The sequence below is a fragment of the Mytilus galloprovincialis genome, chromosome 12 (genome assembly GCF_965363235.1).
Source record: "Mytilus galloprovincialis chromosome 12, xbMytGall1.hap1.1, whole genome shotgun sequence".
In the NCBI taxonomy this organism is placed as follows: domain Eukaryota; kingdom Metazoa; phylum Mollusca; class Bivalvia; order Mytilida; family Mytilidae; genus Mytilus; species Mytilus galloprovincialis.
The window spans coordinates 41,384,842-41,405,633 of NC_134849.1; the positions used below are offsets into that span (position 1 = coordinate 41,384,842).

At 33.4% G+C, this 20,792-nt stretch overlaps 1 protein-coding gene across 1 annotated transcript; it reads right to left on the reverse strand.

The window, feature by feature from the left end:
- Window positions 1-362: 362 nt before the first annotated feature.
- On the reverse strand, window positions 363-19,843 carry LOC143053629 (scavenger receptor cysteine-rich domain-containing group B protein-like). The gene is made up of 18 exons (XM_076226418.1): window positions 19,725-19,843; window positions 17,592-17,621; window positions 16,867-16,999; window positions 15,670-15,836; window positions 15,021-15,168; window positions 13,262-13,428; window positions 12,434-12,590; window positions 10,744-10,922; window positions 9,759-9,912; window positions 9,161-9,330; window positions 8,181-8,340; window positions 6,564-6,733; window positions 5,268-5,421; window positions 4,454-4,635; window positions 3,613-3,695; window positions 2,810-2,878; window positions 1,283-1,412; window positions 363-568 (listed from the first exon to the last, which is right to left on the reverse strand). The coding sequence occupies exons 1-18, from the start codon at window positions 19,750-19,752 to the stop codon at window positions 441-443; spliced, it is 2,409 nt and encodes an 802-aa protein (XP_076082533.1). The 5' UTR covers window positions 19,753-19,843; the 3' UTR covers window positions 363-440.
- Between the last annotated feature and the right edge of the window lie 949 nt (window positions 19,844-20,792).

Consider the following 20,792-nt stretch of genomic DNA (forward strand, 5'->3'; position numbering starts at 1 on the left):
CCCCTATAAAACTCAAATGGTAGCTCCCTAAATGGGATACCAATAGGATATTCACTCAAAAGTCGAATACAAACTGACAATGAATGGCATGGTTAAAAACGATCAAACGACAAAAAACAGAATACAAAACACAACATGGAAACTATGATCAGAGGAACCCCACCAAAAACTGTCAGTACCTCATATACTACGGAAGGGTAAACAGCGCCTGGTCCTTCTCCTGTTTCAATTTGGGAAGTGTAAAACAATTCCATAAAATATAATGGTGACACGAGCATTCAATTTGCTTTCATATCGAAGGTATATATTTTTTTTTACTAATTTAAAACATTTCAAACAGTAAAGAAAATCAAAAGCATGAATGTTTTATTTAAAATTTTATTCCAAATACAAGTATATATTTAAGTAAATATAAAGTCTAACCAGACGCCCAACCTAACTTATGTACACAAACCGCAATGTTTTGGGCAATATAACTTAGCTGCCTGTGCGTTTGCACAAATGTTAAGTGTGTCTAGTTGGTTACAATCAATTCCAACTTTGTCTGCGCATGATCCGGTACTGTGACCTGTAAAGATATAAAGCACACGCATGTAACATCAGATAGTGTATAATAATTCATTTACTAATAATTTATTTCATAACTATGTTATGTTTAAACCATATGTATATAATCGGTAAGTCAGTACTTTGATTAATAGTTGCTACAATACAGAAATTACTGAAGGAATGGGTTAAGGATTTTATTTCTGTCACTGGTTTTAATATCCATAATCCATTCCTTCAGTAATGTCTGTATTGTAGCAAATATAAATTAAAGTACTGAAGTACTGAACATTGGATGAGATATTTTTCCGCATGCGTTAACACATTTTTTCTGTACGTGTGCATAGATATATATTTCTAACGACAAAACATTTTCATATTATTAATTTATGTTCTAAAAAAATATTTTTAAAAGTATCCATTGAAAAATGAATTTATAACAAGCGACAAGTAATGTTATTTTGCACTCGATAATATTGGCGTATTTATTATGTTTATATCGGTTACAACCAAACACGAAAGTTACGTAATGGAAATCTAGGCGACAGCAGTACACCGGTATGCCCTCACGGTCATCCAATGAACAAATTGATTGAACGAAAACAATGTACGTTTTTGTGTTTGTTTGTTTCTATGTTTGTTTGTATGTTAGTTTTTTCGTTGTTTTTGGGTTTATTTGAGACCGGGTATTATAGCTGGCTACTTATTGGAAATGTGAACTAGTTTTTTTATATACCTTGTGCATTTGGGTCGAAGTCTAACAACATCTTGTTACATAATGGAGTATCACAACACTTCACTCGTACAGTTTGAGCCTGTCGTTTTCTCCCAACTATAGTACCACCGCTAGCAATGGCGTCGCATACCTATAAATAAAAATAACACAATAAATATAACGACATATGAGGGTGTGGATGGAAGGTTTAAAGAATACACAGCTACTTTTGCATAGGCGGCTAGGTACTATTTCTGTACTAAAAATTTGTAGTACTGGAAAACTACTTTTAATATTCAGTACTATTTTGTTACTCTAAAATTATTGTAATATTTAGGGCCCTTTACAAGTAGCTTTGTAAAAAAAAAAAATACCAAAAAGAGAAGAGCACTTTTCAAGTAACTTTGTAAAAAAAAAAAATACCAAAAAGAGAAGAGCACTTTTCAAGTAACTTTGTAAAAAAAAAAAACATTGAAGAATTAAGAATTGTGGCGTTAACATGTTTATACATCATTCCTGTGAATATACTCATTTAATGAATTAAAACAAGAGTTTGTAACATTGTACTTTATTTGTACTTGAAATTTAGGTACTACAGATTTTTGGTTACTACCGTTACATTTTCGGCATTTTGAAAGCTTTTCTATTTCAAATTTCTCAAAGTTATGATTTTCAAACATGTATTATTTCTGTACCAAAATATTAAGTACAAATCAAGTACTGTAAAATACAAGTACCTAAATATTCCAATAGTTTTAAAGTAAAGAAATAGTACTAAATAGTAAATTTAAAGTAAATTTCCTGTACTGCATGGTAAATAATGGACAAATACAGTAAATAAAAGAGTAAATGGCAAAGAATTAAGGATAATAAAAAAATATCATTTTAAATAATTTGATATAATCACCAAAAAGAGGAGAGCACTTTTCAAGTAACTTTGTAAAAAAAAAAAAACATTGAAGAATTAAGAATTGTGGCGTTAACATGTTTATACATCATTCCTGTGAATATACTCATTTAATGAATTAAAATAAGAGTTTGTAACATATTCTTGTAGTGATGTTAAGACAAAAGAGAAAGCACATTTATTCTTATATAAATATAGGAAGATGTGGTATGAGCGCCAATGAGACAACTCTCCATCCAAGTCACAATTTAAACCAAGTAAACCATTATAGGTCAAGGTACGGCCTTCAACACGGAGTCTTGGCTCACACCGAACAGCGAGCTGTAAAGGGCCCCAAAAATTACTAGTGTATAACCATTCAAACGGGATATGAGAAGGATCCTAACAATTACTAGACAGTGTAAGTGAAAACCATTCAAACGAGAAAACCAACGGTTTAATCTATACAAACACGAGGAACGAGAAACACGTATGAACTACATAAACAGACGACAACTACTGTACATCAGATTCCTGACCTAGAACAGGTGCAAACATTTGCAGCGGCATTAAACGTTTTAATGGTACCAAACCTTCTCCCTTTTCTGAAACAATAGTATAACATCACAACATATAGTATATTAGTCGTTTTTATAACTTACCAATTTACTCTGACATGTCAATGAATATCTTGTTAATCCATCAACGATATAAGATGCTTCTTCACAAGACTGAAAAATAAAATACGACTATGTAATTTTCTAATGCTAAAACAAAAGTTGCATCTCCATGAGGCAAAGATAACAGCAAATGATTGGTTGTTTCAGAACCTAAAGGACTATGGGTAATTTCATTGTTCGTACCCCAAAATGAAAATAAGGTCACGGCAATGGTTGAATTTTCATCGCTTTGGGCGATTTCAACCAATCACTACGTTTTGGTGTACACTTCTGAGAATATTACCCATAATTCATTAGATTCTGAAACAGCCAATTGAACTGCGACATTTTGTGTTTCATTCTTTCAAACGTTTTTACTTGAGTTAATGAATATTAAACCAGAAATATTTCTTGTGCACACATACATCTTTTTATTTGAGAAACTTTCATAGGTACAGCAGTTTGATTACAGAGGAGATTACAGTTTATTCCCTCTAGCATACTCATGCAAGTTGAAAAGAAAAAAAATATGGCCATTTACGGAGTATCGATATCTAATGTAAATTAAATGATCATACAGTTCTGTAATATCAATAAGGACTCTTTTCAAAATACAATTATTTAAAAAAAAATAATTCGGACAGTTTTCAGCAGGGGCGGATCCAACCATTTTAAAAAAGGGGGACATATTGTTGGAACCTTTTTCCAACTATATGTCCCCATTCAAATGCATCGATCGGTCAAAAAAAGTGGGGTTTGTAACCCCCGGACCCCCCTCCTGGGTAGTATCTTTGAAAATGACTCACCTCTCCAGCTGCGCATTGCATGGTTTCTTTACAGTCTGTAGGTTTATCTAAACCGTCACAATGGTAGCAGGTAATACCATGGGCTACAAAAGAAATAATGCATCCTAATACGATTGTTTGTTTCATAATTTGATTTGAAGACAACAATATACGCCATTTCATGCAGCGCTTAAGGTCAAGACAACATTAATGTTAATAATGATATATGCACAGTATACATGTATTTCTTTGTAGATATCATGTTTCTAGTCTTTCCAGATTATACAAGAGTAGGTCTTTCGTTTAACATGACTAAAGTCAAAATCGAATTACAAAAAACAAGCCGAACTTTAACTCCTCTGAAAAACATAGAAACAAAGAAAAAAACCCGAACATATGATCCAGTGGACCCGAATGGTTCAAATATGAGCAATTGTTGCTGTTTGCCTGAATATTCTACATAGATGAGTTGTGAGTTCTAAATTCGCACGTTGTAGGTGCTTTCGACTCCATTATTTATTGAATATAATTCAATTTGTTAGTTTCCTAACAAAGGTCCGTGGTTCTCTCCGGACACTCCGCTGCCAATAATGGAAAAGGGGTCGACATAAAAAATATAAATTAAAGAAGATGTGGTACATGTATGATTGCCAAATGAGACAACTCTTCACATGAGACAAAAATAGCACAGACATTACCAATTTAGGTCATCGTACGGCCTTCAACAATGAGAAAAGTCCATCCCGCATAGTCAGCTATAAAAGGCCCCAGATGACAATGTAATACAATTTAAAAGCCAATAATATAGTGGTGTTAAACGCTTACAATCAATCAACCTACATAGCTGTTTAGACTGAATTACCTCTACATTGAATGACAACATCCTGGTTATGTGTACAGTGGTTAGTACCCCATCTGTCGTGACTACATTGGTCGAGGGAGGTCTCGTTTCCTTGGCATTGCACGTGGTCCATCCAGATTGGCATAGAGCTATTGGTTGTGGCAGACCCGACGGATGTCGTCTGCTTAATTACTGGTGTATCACTAATCAAAAGATAGAAAATACAATTAATAGTTAAATTTCATTGATTGGCGTTGAGAAATTGGTCATTACAGATCCGACGAATGTTGTCTGCTTATAACTGTTGTATCACTATCAAATGGTAGAAAATAATTAGTTGATATTTAATATATTGGCGGTTAATTTAATTGAAAAACTGAAGGTTACACTATCTCCCCTTTAAAACAATCAATAAGAACTACTCGGCCTTTCTGGTTGCAGAATACTGCATAGCGAGAATGGCCGAGTACTAGTAGCTACGATTGTTAAAACCATGGTGTTTCGTTAAACTAAAGATTGCTTAACATTTATACCATGTTGCCTCGTTGTTATAGGTTACGACAACAGCGTGCTAAAAATAAAATTAAAAAATAAAACAAGATATGAACACGATGAAGATTTATAAAAAAAATGTCCGTCCACAATTTTATGCAAATAGAGCAATGTGGAGACAGACACATTTTCTATTTTCATAACTTTTTTTATGAAAAGGAGCAAATATTCTTATTCAAAAGCATAATTTTGTAGAAAACACGTAGAAAAACATTGGCCGAGGACCTTAACGTTTCACCAATCGATCATTTAATGAACTATATTAAAAAGACTGCGCGTTTACCTTGGGTATCCTAACATAGAACAGACAACTTGAGCTGCTTGTTTGTTAAAACCATCACTGCAAACTGTTCCCCACCGGTTTAAATGGAATATCTCTAATCTTCCCTCAAATGGTACTGAGGTACCAGTTAGACGCACTGGGCTCTCAGTTTTACCTGCAATGCATCAACATTGACTTTAAATATCATTGATTTAATTGATATCAAAAAATAAAATATTGTGAACCAACACCTTAATTGGTGATCGTTTGGTAGGGTGAAATCTTCCTTATTGGTAGACTTTAATCTGTTAGTTATTTTGACTGTTTTGTCTGACTAAACATCTCTTCAATATGAAGACAAAAACTAGGCAAATACAAAAAACCACACGTGATCAAGCTGATTTCAGCAGACTGCGGACTTATACTACTTATCAATGAAATTCAAAAAAGAGAAAAAAAGACTAAATCGGGTTTTAAACTCGAAGAAAATTCTTATTCTTGAGTAAAATCCATCCAAAGATACACAATGTCTCTAATCTGCATTGTATATGCACCTGGTTGCGAACAGGAGGCAACAATACTTTAAATATGACATATGAAACGAATGTCAACGAGACTGCAAAACAATCTTGAGGGAGCATCAATTTAACTTCAAAAAAAGAGGGGGGTATAGTTTCTGTCCGAGTTAGAATTTTGTTTTTCTCACATAATCAATTTTATTTGGTTTTTCAACACTCTCAATCAAATTATTTTTTCTCAATACTAGTATTTAACACTATTAGTAAGGTATGAGGAAATATTTGGATTCAGAATATTGTTTTGTCATCTAATGGACCAGAATATTTTTTCTCCATCACATTGGGGATCAGAATATTTTCATATTTTTGGGGAAATAACCATAACTCCCTTGAAGTTAAATGGTCGTTCCCGAAGTTCATTGCATGAACATTTTGTTATGTGTTCGTAGTATTGGATTTATTTGATTTCTTATCTTTTTTTTAAATAGTTATTAAATAAAAAGAAACCCGTTTCTTTTATATAGTCGTTTTGACACCAGATGGCTTTATTTATAAAAAAAGGATTGCTTAGAAAATAAAAATAAAATTCTTTTGTTCCTTAATATAACAATTGTTCCAATTCATTGCCATTTCAGGGCCTTTTATAGGTGACTATATGCGGTATGGGCTTTGTTCATTGTTGAAGACCGTACGATGACCCATATTTGTTAATTACTGTGTCATTTTGGTCTCTTTTGAAGAGTTGTCTCGTTGACAATCATACCACATCTTCTTTTTTTAAATTCAACAATGTAGCTACCTTCGCATCGAATTCCAACATCTTCTGAATGGTCACAGTTATTGGTCATGTATGCATTATGACGACATCGAGACAAGCTGTCCTCTCGTCCGGTACAGGCAACATTGTCTAGTATGATTGATCCGGTTCCCTCTCCAAAATGGGCAGCATGAACAGCTTGAGCATTTGACCTTTAAAATGGCAAAACTAGATATTATAGAAAATATACAGTATCAATAGATATAAGAAGATGTGGTATGAGTGCCAATGAGACAACTCTCCATCATAGTCAGAATTTGTAAAAGTAAAAAATTATAATATATATAGGTCAAAGTACGGTCTTCAACACGGATCCTTGGTTCACACCGAACAGCAAGCTATAAAGGGCCCCAAAATTACTAGTGTAAAGCCATTCAAACGGAAAAACCAACGGTCTTATCTAAATAAAAAAAAAAACAAGAAACGAGAAACACTTATAATCCACATCAACAATCGACAACTACTGAACATTTTTTTAATTATAATATATTAGATTAGCAGCTTGCACGCTCTAACTGGATAAGAGTGTTACGGATATGTTGAGGAAGCTGATATAGCGGTAGGGAAGGATGAGAAATTAGATAAGCAACCATTGGAAAACAAATATTAATCTTATATCACTACAACAATCTGATACGAATACAGGTCCTCTAGCCTTGTTTCGATAACAAGGATCTGAAAACGTTTCATTCTACTTTTTTAATCGAACTTAAAATCCTCGGGTTTTGTCGCAATAATCCATATCTTCAAATATTTGGAGGCCTATATTTAATTGGTTGATATAAAATGAATTAGAATAGGAAATAGGACATAGTGTTGTCAGTTCTTGTAAGCGAAGGAACGGGATTGTAATTGGATTGATCTCTTAAAATTATAATTTGCTGTAAATCTAAACTTCATTTTAAAAGCTGCACGGTACTAGCCGAGGTTATTCTGTGTACTTGCATGTTATTGCTATCCACAGTTTTTGTTGCTAAAAGAGTGATAGACATTCGTATGATGAAGACATAATTTTTCAATCAGTTGAATTGAAGTCTGGAGCTGGCATGTCAGTTAACTGCTAGTAGTCTGATGTTATTTATGTATTATTGTCATTTTGTTTATTTTCTTTGGTTAAATCTTCTGACATCAGACTCGGACTTCTCTTGAACTGAATTTTAATGTGCGTATTGTTATGCGTTTACTCTTCTGCATTGGCTAGAGTTATAAGAGAGGGTTGAGATCTCACAAATATGTTTAACCCCGCCGCAAAAGTTTTTGCGTTTGTCCCAAGTCAGGAGCCTCTGGCCTTTGTTAGTCTTGTATTATTTTAACTTTTAGTTTCTTGTGTATAATTTGGAGTTAAGTATGGCGTTCATTATCACTGAACTAGTATATATTTTTAAGAGGCCAGCTAAAGGACGCCTCCGGGTGAGGAAATTTCTCGTTCCATTCAAGACCTATTGGTGACCTTCTGCTGTTGTCTGCTCTATGGTCGGGTTGTTTCCTCTTTGGCACATTCCCCATTTTCATTCTCAATTTTATGTAAAATTAACGTCTGCAATCTAGCTGTTTGATTATTTTGTGTCATTGTTTTAAAACAAATGTCGTAATACATACTCGGAATATCCCAGCATTTTACATGCAACTTTGGCAGCTTTGTAGTCAAATTGGTCATCACAAACTGTACCCCACTGACCATGATAGTTAACTTCCAAACGTCCTTCGTATTGTGTTTTTCCATTCACTAATCTTACTCTTAAATCGTTGGTGACATTGCCTGGAAAAAGTGCATAAATAACTAAATATATCATTTATTAAGTCAGCAAACTTTCAGTAACTACGAGAACTTTAAGTCATAGGTGCGTTAATTTCAGATGTACTTGTACATATGGTACAAATAACTGATATATAGCGAAAAATCCGGGATTTAAGATAATGAAGGGAGCCGGGACAAAGATGTCTGTCCTTACGTACCTATGACCTTTGATACAATATGAAATTGGTTAATTAGTTTGTACCTTATTTTTGTCTTTCATAATGCCTTTATGTTTGAAAAATTATTCTTTTTTTTTACTGATAAACGGGATAATTTGACCCTGTGTTAAATTGACGTCGTACAATGTACGTGCAATTTGCTGTTCCAAAATTTTCTTTGTGTCAATCTCATGTGAAGAATTCAATCTGTCAGAAAAGTCAATCATTCCGATCCATCAAATTATTCTCTATATTAGTCAGCATGACGTAGTGGTGATAGTTTGACGCGGACTTAACTGTTCGATCGCTTGTCAGTGACTGATTTGCGACTTTTTGATGACTGGTGTCTGATAGCTAAGATACCATATAGCGGGTTATTTTTGCGAGGTGTAAATTTTCGCTTAATTTTGCGGATAGAACAAAATCACCATAATAAATTCCGCCAATTTAAGAGTGTACATACAAGGGCATTGATAAAACTTTTGTATCCGCCAAAATAATAATCGCCAACATATTTCGTACACCTTTTTCAATGAAAATCGCGAAATTTTATTTACCTCCGCAAAAATAATCCGTTATACGGTATAACACACGCACAAGGTTGCAAGTACAGTACTACTTACCAGCATTGCAGATAACACCAGCGTCCTCTGTGTGATCACAGTCATGATTTCCATATCCATCAAACTGGCAATCTCCAATACTCGCCTCTCTACCACTACACTTCAACTCGTCCATAAAAATAGCACCAGTAGCTCCAGACCAGCGGGAACTTCCGATTGCTATGGCTGTACTGTTAAAATAAATTATATGTTTGATATAATAGGGATGAATATAGGCAAAAATAATCATTCATTTTAAGTGTTCTGAAGTCACCATCCACCACTGCCACTACAGTATTTGTTTTGTTCAACAATTACAATTTGGCAGATTACTTAAACTACCGAATAATTTATTCTATTTTTATTTAACTGATCATTCTCAATATCAATAGGTGAAATGTTTTATGGTCTTTCGAATACAATTATCCATTTTCCATATGCATAAAATATCTTGATGGGTTGTCCAACTCAGCTTAAGACTTAATTTTAAATGAGTCGTACATTATGTTATATCCTTCCCTTGATCACTCAGCATTCTTACTCATCGTGACTTAACAGCATACTATTATAAACCCATCAAGACTCTAAATTCTTATCCATTATGCATCTGTATTCTTACCCATTGAATCCCAGCATCCTACAAACAACACGCGCTTCTCTATCATCAAATTGATCATCACAAACTGTGCCCCATCGGCTGCCATGTTGAACCTCTACTCGACCCTCAGTGGCAGAAGATCCACCGACCAAACGAACAGCTGTTACTCCACCGACTGAAATTATACAATTACAGAATACTTATAGGAATGGTATCTTATTTGATAAATGTAGCGATCAGGTAATTGTGCATTGAGGCGAAGCAAACAAATATTTTGTCGGCATGTCGGATTTAAAAAAAAGTGTATTCATTTAGAACTCAGATGCTTATGAATATCAAAACAAAATGTAAATTGTAGTATTTCTAATTTAAGAGATCACTCCTAGTTTTTGGTGGGGTTCGTGTTGTTTATTCTTTAGTTTTCTATGTTGTGTCATGTGTACTATTGTTTTTCTGTTTGTCTTTTTCATTTTTAGCCATGGCGTTGTCAGTTTGTTTTAGATTTATGAGTTTGACTGTCCCTTTGGTATCTTTCGTCCCTCTTTTAAGATATATATATAGACAATTAATCCGCGAATCGACAAGACATATTAAACGTAATATAAAAAAATTGCTGATTAAAATGTATCATAATTTATCATAAAAGAAAGGCGAAAGATACCAAAGGGACATTAAAATGCACCAGTCGAAAATAAACTGACCACGTCTTGGCCAACAGAAAACGACCCACAGTATACAGTTTGATAACAAACAATACAAAACGAAAAACTGAGTCACACGAACCTCATCAAAACTGGTGGACTTCATGTTATCTGGAAGGGTAAGCACATACTGCTCCATATAACCTAGATTTGTATATTTCAAGGGTAGACTTGATACATGCATTTATCTTAAACAATGTTAAGCTTTCGAATCTTTTTAATGTCGGTTTTCAAAACCATATTTTTTTCTAAACAACTAACCGTCTTTGCCTAAACAATTTATAATCTTTGCCTCAACAACTTACCATCTTTGCCTGAACAACTAACACCGGCGTCCTCGGTGTGATCACAATCATGGTTTCCAAAACCACCAAAGTTACACATTCCTAGAGTGGACTCTGTTCCTATGCAATCAACATCATCCATAGATATGTCTCCTGTACCAGCTCCGAAATAAGCACCGCCATAAGGTTTTGGACTACCCCTTATAAAATTGATAAAACATATCATAGATAACTGATGTCAATAAATAATGGTAAGACTATCTATCAACAAATATTTATTGCAGATTTCAATTAATAGAAACTATACCAAACCTAGTACATCAAAAAGTAAAATCACAAAAACTCTAGAACTTTGAGGTAAATCCAAAACAGATGGTCCCAAATGAAAGGGCAAACACATCAAACGAATGGATGACAACATGTATTCCTGACTTGGTACAGGCATTTTCTAATATAGAAATTGGTGGCTTAAAAGTGGTTTTAAAGCTAGATGAACGTATCCCTTGTATGTCAGTTTTATAAATTCCATTATATTGACAATGATGTGTGAACAAAACAAACAGACATAATTGGTATAAATGTAAAAATAGAGGTACAAAACTGAGTATAGGGTTAAATATAATTTCAAGCATTACCACCCCTCCTTTCCAAAAATGAACCCCATAAAAAAAACCCAAAACAAAACAAAACTTAACAAAACTAAACAAAACATAAGAACAAAACCAAAAAACAAAAAACAAAAACAAAACGAAAAACAAACAAACAAAAAAAAAAACAAACAAACAAAGACAAAAAAATAGCTAAGATACACAAAAAGGCATAAATTCAAAAATAAAAGTAAAATCACAAAAATACTGAACTCCGAGGAATATTCCTAATAAATTGCAAAATCAAAGGTTCAAAGGTTCAAACACATCAAACAAATGGATAACAACAACTGTTGTATTCCTCATGCTCCTGACTTGGTTCAGGCATTTTCTTATGTACAAACTGGTGGATTGAAGCTGGTTTTATAGCTAGCTAAACCTCTCACTTGTATGACAATCGCATCACATTCCATTATAATAACAACGATGCGTGAACAAAACAAACAGACAAAATAGTTTAAAATGTCAAAAAACATAAGTAAAGCAGTCAAAAGTATGTTATAATCATTATCACTATAAAAACAAACAAATATGTAACAAAGCACATACACAAAAATGAGACAAAATACGAAAAAATAAATGAAGTAATATACGAAGACGCGATCATAAAATCAATTTACAGTTGTAACAGAATCGTTCATAGATTACTCAGTCGGATAAACCGAGCTTTGCTTTTAGTGAATTATCGTGAGATTTGACAAACGGAGCTTTGCTTTTAGTGAATTATCGTGAGATTTGACAAACGGAGCTTTGCTTTTAGTGAATTATCGTGAGATTTGACAAACGGAGCTTTGCTTTTAGTGAATTATCGTGAGATTTGAATGTCTTTGCCAAACTCCGGACAGTGATCGTTTCCGTTCCGGAACTGTTTTATTCGGGCCCGTATGCGGATCGGAACTGGAACTGCCGGGGAGTTTGTGTCTTTGCTAGTTAAAACTACCAAGCATCGACCGACGCTCATAAACTCTGCTATCGGAATTCGGTAAAGTTCGTAGACCCGACTACCTTGCTTCGGAAGTTGGGTAAGTTACTGTCAGCTTATTTATTTGATCGTTCTAACATACCCTGTATATCCAAGCATCTTACAGACGACTGTTGCATCTTGGGCAGTCCAACCATCATCACATACGGTACCCCATCCGTTACCAAAATTGACCTCTACACGACCTTCATCAGTTGTTGTACCTCCAACCAGACGTACTTGGATATTTGGAGGTTGATCTAAAGATATTAGAAATTAACAACTAAATATAAAAAAAACGTGACTCTTTATAGTATCCATGATGGTAAAAACTTCATTTTCTTACTTTAAGTATTATTTACCTATCAGCAGAAATACAGTTTAGTTTAGATGGGGTTCGTGTTGCGCAGATTTTAGTCTGGTAGATTACTGTTAGTCTTTTTGTCGTTCTTCGATCTTTTTTGGCATGGCGATCTGAGTTTCTCTTCCGCTATAATATGAGTTTGAATATTCTTAATGTTAAAACGATTGAATTCTAGTTTTAACTGAATGTAACCACAACTCATCTTTCATACAATGTACAATACATAAGTGTTTTGAACTCTATAAGATGGGGACTTCTTGTTCTTAAGAATTTCTACTTTTAAATTGACATTTGATAGACATGGTAGTCTTGTGTGATTTTCAAAATTTTGTTCATTTGTATGTTTCAAAGTTTAGTGTGGTGTCTATTGAATTGAATTACATGATGGTTTATAGGTCCAGCTGACGAACGCCTACGGGTGCTGAATTTTATAGCTGTGTTGTAGAACTTTTTGTGATCTTGTTTCCCCCCCCCCCCTTGCCCTTTGATAGGGTTGTTGTCTCTTTGACACATTCCCCGTTTCCAATCTCAAGTTTATGTCACATTTCCAAGTTCATCTCTACTTACCAGAGCAAACAACACCGATGTCTTCAGTGTGGTCACAATCGTTGTCACCTATGGCTGTCATGTTGCAGCCGAGTATATCTGTTTCATTCCCAATACAGTGAACGTCATCAAAATAGATTGGTGCCGTGGTCAACCCAGAACCAAACACACCTGGCGTTGCATATGCCCTATATTGATTGAAATGATTATACTTCAATTTAAAATTACTGACATTACCTTCAATGTGAGTATAAATGAATATTAATTAAAATACTTCAAGTATTTTAAAAAATAATAATGGTTAATCAATTACTCTTTTGGTCTTGTATACATTTTTATTCGTGGATTTTACTCAGTAATGCCATGCTCATAATATTCAAAATGAATAATGATTATTTTTTACTGCCTAATTGCTATTGAGATAATATATAAATATTTACTAGTATTCAGTTTGTCATACTGTTTTTTCTTTTGGATAGAAATTGCATATATTTCTTTGTTGGTTTCGCCGTGATAAAACCTTTTTTTGCTGATGCGGCGTAAAACAATCACCAACCAATCAATCTATGTTAGTTTTATCGCGTTTACGTTACAAATCATCAATTCATTGCGTTTACGTTACCAATCATCAATTCATCGCGTTTACGTTACCAATCATTAATTCATCGCGTTTACGTTACCAATCATCAATTCATCGCGTTTACGTTACCAATCATCAATTCATCGCGTTTACGTTACCAATCATCAATTCATCGCGTTTACGTTACCAATCATCAACTTGTATTCAAGTCTATATCATTTTCTAAAGTTAACTAAGTCTTAAGGGTTAAAAAAGCAACTTCATACAGGAAAAACTGTAATATATGTCGAAAGGAAAGAGTAAGAAGTTATGATTTTAGAGATTAATCATCTTATCCATGTATAATAGCTTACATCTGTAGATCGAATCAACTGATACATAATATTTCAACACGTGTTCAATGCTTACAACAAGTGATGGACATGTACGCGCACAAACGGATTCCATACATTATACACTGATCTATGCGTACAAGTGTTCCATATGTGCAAAAAATTGTTATATTCGTCCAACAAGTGTTCCAGGTGTACAGCAATTGCTTCATGCGTGCAAAAGTGTTTCATAAGTATAACAACTGTTCCATGCGTGAAACAAGTGTTTATGCGCACAACGAATCTTTTATGATTACAACATGCACTTTTGTTATCTATTATCAGGCTCGCTCGTAAAATTTAGATAGCTAGAATGAAATTCAAAACAGTGTGGCTGTGGCCATTGATTGACACATTAAATTCATCCTTTGATTGGGACAATTTACATGAACGTTTGTCTGTAACGACCACTGTTCACGACGTACCTACGATAGACATTTAAACTGTGGGGTCACCAAAGGTTTCGTAACGCCTTTAATTATAAAATAATTCAAAAAATTAATCAGGAATAACCTTTATGTTTTGATTCATATAATTGATATAAATCAAAACATCGTGTTATTTCTGATTAGTTTTTCGAATTACTTTATTAAGGTGTTGAGAACCTTTGGTGACCCCATTGTTTAAGTGGCTTTAAAAAGTACATAGTTAGCAGTGGTCGTTACATACAAACGTTCACCTAAATTGTCCCAGTCAATGGATGAATTTAATGTGTCAATCAATGGCCACAGCCACACTGTTTTGAATTTCATTCTAAGTATATATAATGCTGATAAGTCGAAAACTAAAAGAGTCTATACAAATAAACCATAATATTAGATCAACTTACGATGGAAGACCAAGTTGTTTACACATTATTTTAGCCGAAGTAGCATCAAACTCGTCATCACACATAGTGCCCCATACACCGTTGATATTAATTTCTACACGACCACTATTCTGATCCTTACCATTAACCAACCGATACTGAACCTCGCCTGAATAAAAACAAAAAAAACTAGATGTAAATACAACGCAATACCATTTGTGTGTGGAGACAATAGACATTTGCAATCTGAGGTCTAGCTACCAATCCTCATGAGGAATTCGAGGACTTGCTACCATTCCACAAGAGGAATGTCATGCTTTTCAACACTAAGGTTGGTGCATTTATCCCATACAAACATTATCACTTATTGATCAATTATGAATTGACTGATGGAATAAAGGTTACATGGGAGAATAAATTATAAATTTGGCTTACTATTCTGTGTTTCATTCACTGACTTGTCAGTAATGTGTCTTCAATTTTTTTTAGATTTTTTGTTTTGTTTTGACCAATCTTTGATATTCTCTTTTTTATGCAACTGAACAAATACTGGTACTATGTTCAATTTCTTTTGATTTATTTATGTTTTAGATTGCCGTACAATTGACGGCTATCAAACGTATTGTTTTTTCTTTTCTTAAACTACGTATGTAGTGTAAGGGCGGCTTACTTGAATCGCAAATAACACCTGCATCTTCACTATGGAAACAATCGTTAATGGCGGAACTTGTACACTGTTCTATACTCTGTTCAGTACCAACGCAGTTTAACTCATCATATAAAAGCTTGCCAGTTCCTGGTGGGAAAACACCCTCAGAAGTTGGTGCAGCTACTCCTCTAAATAAAAAACATCATTTTTATAATTTAGGTATCATGTATTGTTCGTGACGTTACAGACAATTACGATAGTATTATCATTTTTTATTTAAGGAATGACTGTAATATTTTTTAATTCTATGAAGAAATAACATAAAAAATTTGGTGCACACTAAACGCGTGTAGTGGGTTATTTAACAGTGTGCACACATTTTTTATGTTATTTCGAATAGACAGAAAAAATATTACATTCATTTCTTATAATTTAATTCTAAATTCCATTTTAAACCGTACAAAGCCATGAAAAATCGTTGATGACGTCACGATCACATGACTAAATTATGTCTATGGGCTGATAACAAAATAACGTCAGCCAATCAGAAGACGCGTTACATCCAAATTAAATTATTCTTAGTTGTTAATGGTTGTTATTTTACTCATCAGGAGTTACTGTCCTTGAATGAACTATTAACATTTACAAAAAACCCCAGTGTTGACCGAGAGAAGATACCAGTGAGAAAAAATTACAAAAACAAAGACAGTTAAGAAAACAATACACAAAAGAAATTGAGCAACACCATCTTACAAAAACCCCATTTAACTATGTTTTCCCCAAATGATACAACTTTGTCAATTGATCTAATTTAATTGGAATAATATACAATAGAACAAAGATACCGGGCTTATAATTTGATACGCCAGATGCACGTTTCGTCTTTATCAGACTCATCAGTGACGCTCATAATAGTTAGAAAGCTAAACAAGTACAAAGTTGAAGAGCATTTATGACCTAAAATTTCAAAAAGTCGCGCCAAATACGGCTTAGGATATCTATGCCTGGGAAATCCTTAGTATTTCGAATAATTCATTCTTTTGCAAACAGTAAATTTATAAAACATTGAATGATTCGTTGGTAGAAAAAGAAGCTACTGACGATGGCCATGGCAAAGAAAACAACCAAGAGCAATCGAATTTCTACCTTTGGATATTCTTGAAATACAAAATCTGACCAGTTGTAGAAAGGATAAATAAGGTATCTAAACGTACATACCCTTTGCTACCTAACATACGACAAACAACTTGTGCGTCTGCTTTGTTGAAATGGTCATCACATATTGTTCCCAAAACGCCATTTTTAGTTACTTGTATTGTACCGGATGCTTTGCCAGACAGCTGCACTGTCACTAAAATGGTTTAAATACGTGATAAGAACTTGATAAAAATAAATTAACAGCGAAATACGTACTGCTGGTATTGTAGATAATGCCTTTTAAACTATGCATTTATCTTAAAATGAATTACATGTATAAAGAATCAGTATGTCCAATTTATAACTATCTGCGTTGAGATCTTAACAAAATTGTTAGGACTAGTTAAGCATTTATTATATATCTAAAGACATAATTGTATTTTTTTTTCATGTCGTAGAATGAAGTCAAACTTACTATTTGCCTCTGAATTAATCTTATGGAAGGAGCATGTGTTGAAGATCATATTAAGCAAAAAAAAAACTATTTAAAAATATCTGCTAAAAATATCGCTGATATCAAAATTGTGTGATGAATGCACGTATTCAAATTCAATACTAGGTGAGGTACAAAGCATTATGTTTGTGTCATTTGCATTTTACATTTTATTTGTTCAACAAAGGATTTGTCTCCATTTGCAAACTATTTTTTCTCTCCTTAAAACACAGTCAATAATTGAAAATTGACTGTTGAGAATACAAATGTTCTAAGTTTTATGTAATTTTAGAATATGAATTGTAGTGCCTACCTTGACATACAGCTGACTGAATAAATACCACTGAAAATTTTAAAATCAAATATTAAAGGTAACTGTTACAGTTTATTTGAAAGTAAGATGCTAGCCATATTTTCAATTTAATTTTTGTTTGATAATACAAGTATCGAGCATTATATAATACAACTATCTGTGTTACCATGAAATGAAAATACGAACGGTAATGTCACAGTTTGCGAATTAATTTAAACGTCAATTTATTTTTCAAAGTTCTCAAATGACAAATATACAACAGAAACACATGTACATATATATTTGGAATAAATAAAAATATAAGAATATCTGTGTATGCCTATTATACCAAACAACATGTGTTAACATTTTATATTGGTATTATTTGATTGACGCAATTAAAGCTGATAGAGTTATTTCCCTTTTGTCATGTTGGAGGTCTACGTGCAAATATACTGACCGACTTTAGAAACGCAACACTAGATTATTTTTTGTTATTTTTGAATGAATGTGTCACCGTCAAAAGCGATGACTGCCTGTTACAAATGCCAAAATGATTATCAGAAAGGTCAACAAATTCTGTCTGACATGTTTTGGGTTCTGTTTAACACCTTCTGATTTTGCATTTGTTCAACCCATTACACCAATGTAATTGGCCGTTTCAGAATCTAAAGCATCATGGGTAATTTCATTGTTCGTACCCCAAAGTGAAAATAACGTTACGTCATTGGTTGAATTTCCATTGTTTATAACGTTTTAAACCAATCAAAACGCTTTTGAAATATTACCCAAGATGCATTAGATTCTGAAACGGCGAATTGGTTTTGGCAACTATGCGGTTGGAACTTGAGGGCTTTAAAGGTTTTCCTTCAGTCGATTCTTTGGCAATTCAGTTGTTAGAACCATTTATGGCATGAATCTGTACGCAATGGCACTCGGCAATTAGCAGTTGACGTTTTGGCCGTAAACATGTCTGGCAAATGACGTTGCGTAATCAGATTCTGTTGACGTTTAATTGTTTCTACACGTTAATCTGTTAATTGATGGCCAGCAACAAATCTTGTCTACTTGTATCGTTGTCGAAAGGATAGTAAGACGAGTTTCTGAAGTCATACAGTATGGTTTCAGCACGTTTATGTTTTCATGTTTGCAGTATTTTTAAGGGCTAATTCAGTTTTTTATTTCTCAGTCTTGGCAATATGGAGATGCAACATTTTTTAACTGATTAAAGTGAGGCAAAGGATTGAAAGAACTGTTTCACAAAGCAAAAAAAAAAAAAAAAAACAAAACAAAACTGAAACAATCTTTCATGGACATGGGTCCAAATTTTCGCTTTAAGAAATTCGTGCGACTTCAAAAATTTGGTATGTTCAATAACCACAGGTTAGTCAGATTTTGATTTTTTTTTAAGATAAAGAAGTATGATAAGCATGAAAAAAAATTGTAAGAGAATCAAACAAGATTTGTTAAAAAAAATCAACAAAATGAGTGTTGCGTTTTTAAAGTCGTTCAGTACAGTACTATATAACCAATTTTAATTTGTTAAACTGGCTGCTTAAACATAAGGTTACGATTTAAAAAGAAGAACCGTGTTTAGATATAAATGTTTCAATTTGGAAAGTAAAAAAAAACACCAAAAAAAACCACCAGTTTTTGACCCCAAAATGGCGGCCAAGGTTATTACATAAAGTTGCCAACTTTGTGTGTTTAACAGTTGAAAAATAAATCAACATCTATCTCTGAATGTAATGGAAAGTCTGAATATATGCAGTGTATTTAAACACCTGGCGAAACCCAAAAGCCAAGACACTGGATTTTTTTCTATATCCAAGTGAAAGTCACAACGAGGCTTTAAATTCGGACCGAATACTCAAACGTTATTGCAAGGTCAAGTTGTCCCTTTTATATAGCACTATTTTAAATTGATTGGTTGGTATATGTCGCGAGGTCTCATTTTATTGATGGAGGAATAACGATATGTGGTTACTAATCTTAATTGATGGCAAATATTCAAAATGTTCCCATTTGAGGTCAAAACATTATACACTGCTGAAAGGGTGAATTTATTCATATTGGAATCATAACATATACATGCATTTTATATTAACGAATGAAACTACAATTTGTGAAGTAAAAATGAACAAAAGAACAAACCTGACAAAAATATGCAGCACAAATTCATCTTGAGTGACCAGTTTGCCCACTGCTGTTATAAGTAATGTATATAAGATTACAACTAACTGTTCGTCATAAGATAAGGAACTAGTGTGTAAGTCAAACTTTGGTCATTTTGTCACGTTTGATTCACGATTCGAATATAGCAACAGGTACCTTGACATATACGTGGTGTTGTAATAATTAAATGAATAGCATACGTCAAATTAAAATTTGAATAAACCAATCCATTATCCAATGGAAGGATAGACATGTTTAGCCAATGTATTTTTCATTGATTTAGCAAACTGGTAATCTTTTATTTTTTTGGGGCGCAGCTCAATGTATAGAAAACTTATATCAGTGTTCATTAACATTAAACACTCAAGAATTTGTTGCTTAGTTATCGAGTTAATCTGTATTTACCATGGACAATTAAAGCAACTACTTACAAAATCATATGAACAGAACTACGAATCAAACAACAAATAAACAACGAAATTTACCAAAACATATGGTGAAATCAAAATACAGTGTTTAACATCAATTGTCCATACCCCAGTATGGTCAACTCTTAATCGTCAAGTTTTTGGTGGTGTCCGAGTTGCTTCGTGTTTTATTTTTCGATTTTGTGTCGTGTGAACTATTGTTTTTCTGTTTTTCTTATTCTTTTTTAGCCATGGCGATGTTAGTTTAACCCTCTTTTTATGTAGTTTAGGTATCCAATACAGTGATCTTCATCTATATTCGAAATTCTAAAGGAAATATAGACAAATCGATGATTTTATCCAGAATTTCCTCTATAGTAATTGTCGTCGGGTATATGTTGAGTTTCCAAGTGAATTGTCAATACTTCATTAATTTATCAAGCAGTTTATGTAACGTGATTTACACACATAAATCATGTTATTTGGGGATTTGTTTGCATGAACAACAACATATTTGTCATGGAGGTAGGACAAGTGTTTTGAAACATTTGGGTCTTTAAAGATTGAACTGGTATGAGTATTAATAGATTCATTCAATTTCTTAATTCTGATTTGTATCAAAGACCTGTTCACAGCCTTA

Excerpts from the sequence above, each read along its gene's own strand:
- LOC143053629 (XM_076226418.1), bottom strand. The coding sequence starts at position 19,752 with ATGAATTTGTGCTGCATATTTTTGTCAG. Across the intron at positions 12,591-13,261 it reads CATCGGTGTTGTTTGCTCTG|ATCAACCTCCAAATATCCAA; the intron begins GTAAGTAGAGAT and ends TAATATCTTTAG. Across the intron at positions 2,879-3,612 it reads TGCAATGCGCAGCTGGAGAG|TCTTGTGAAGAAGCATCTTA; the intron begins GTGAGTCATTTT and ends TTTATTTTTCAG.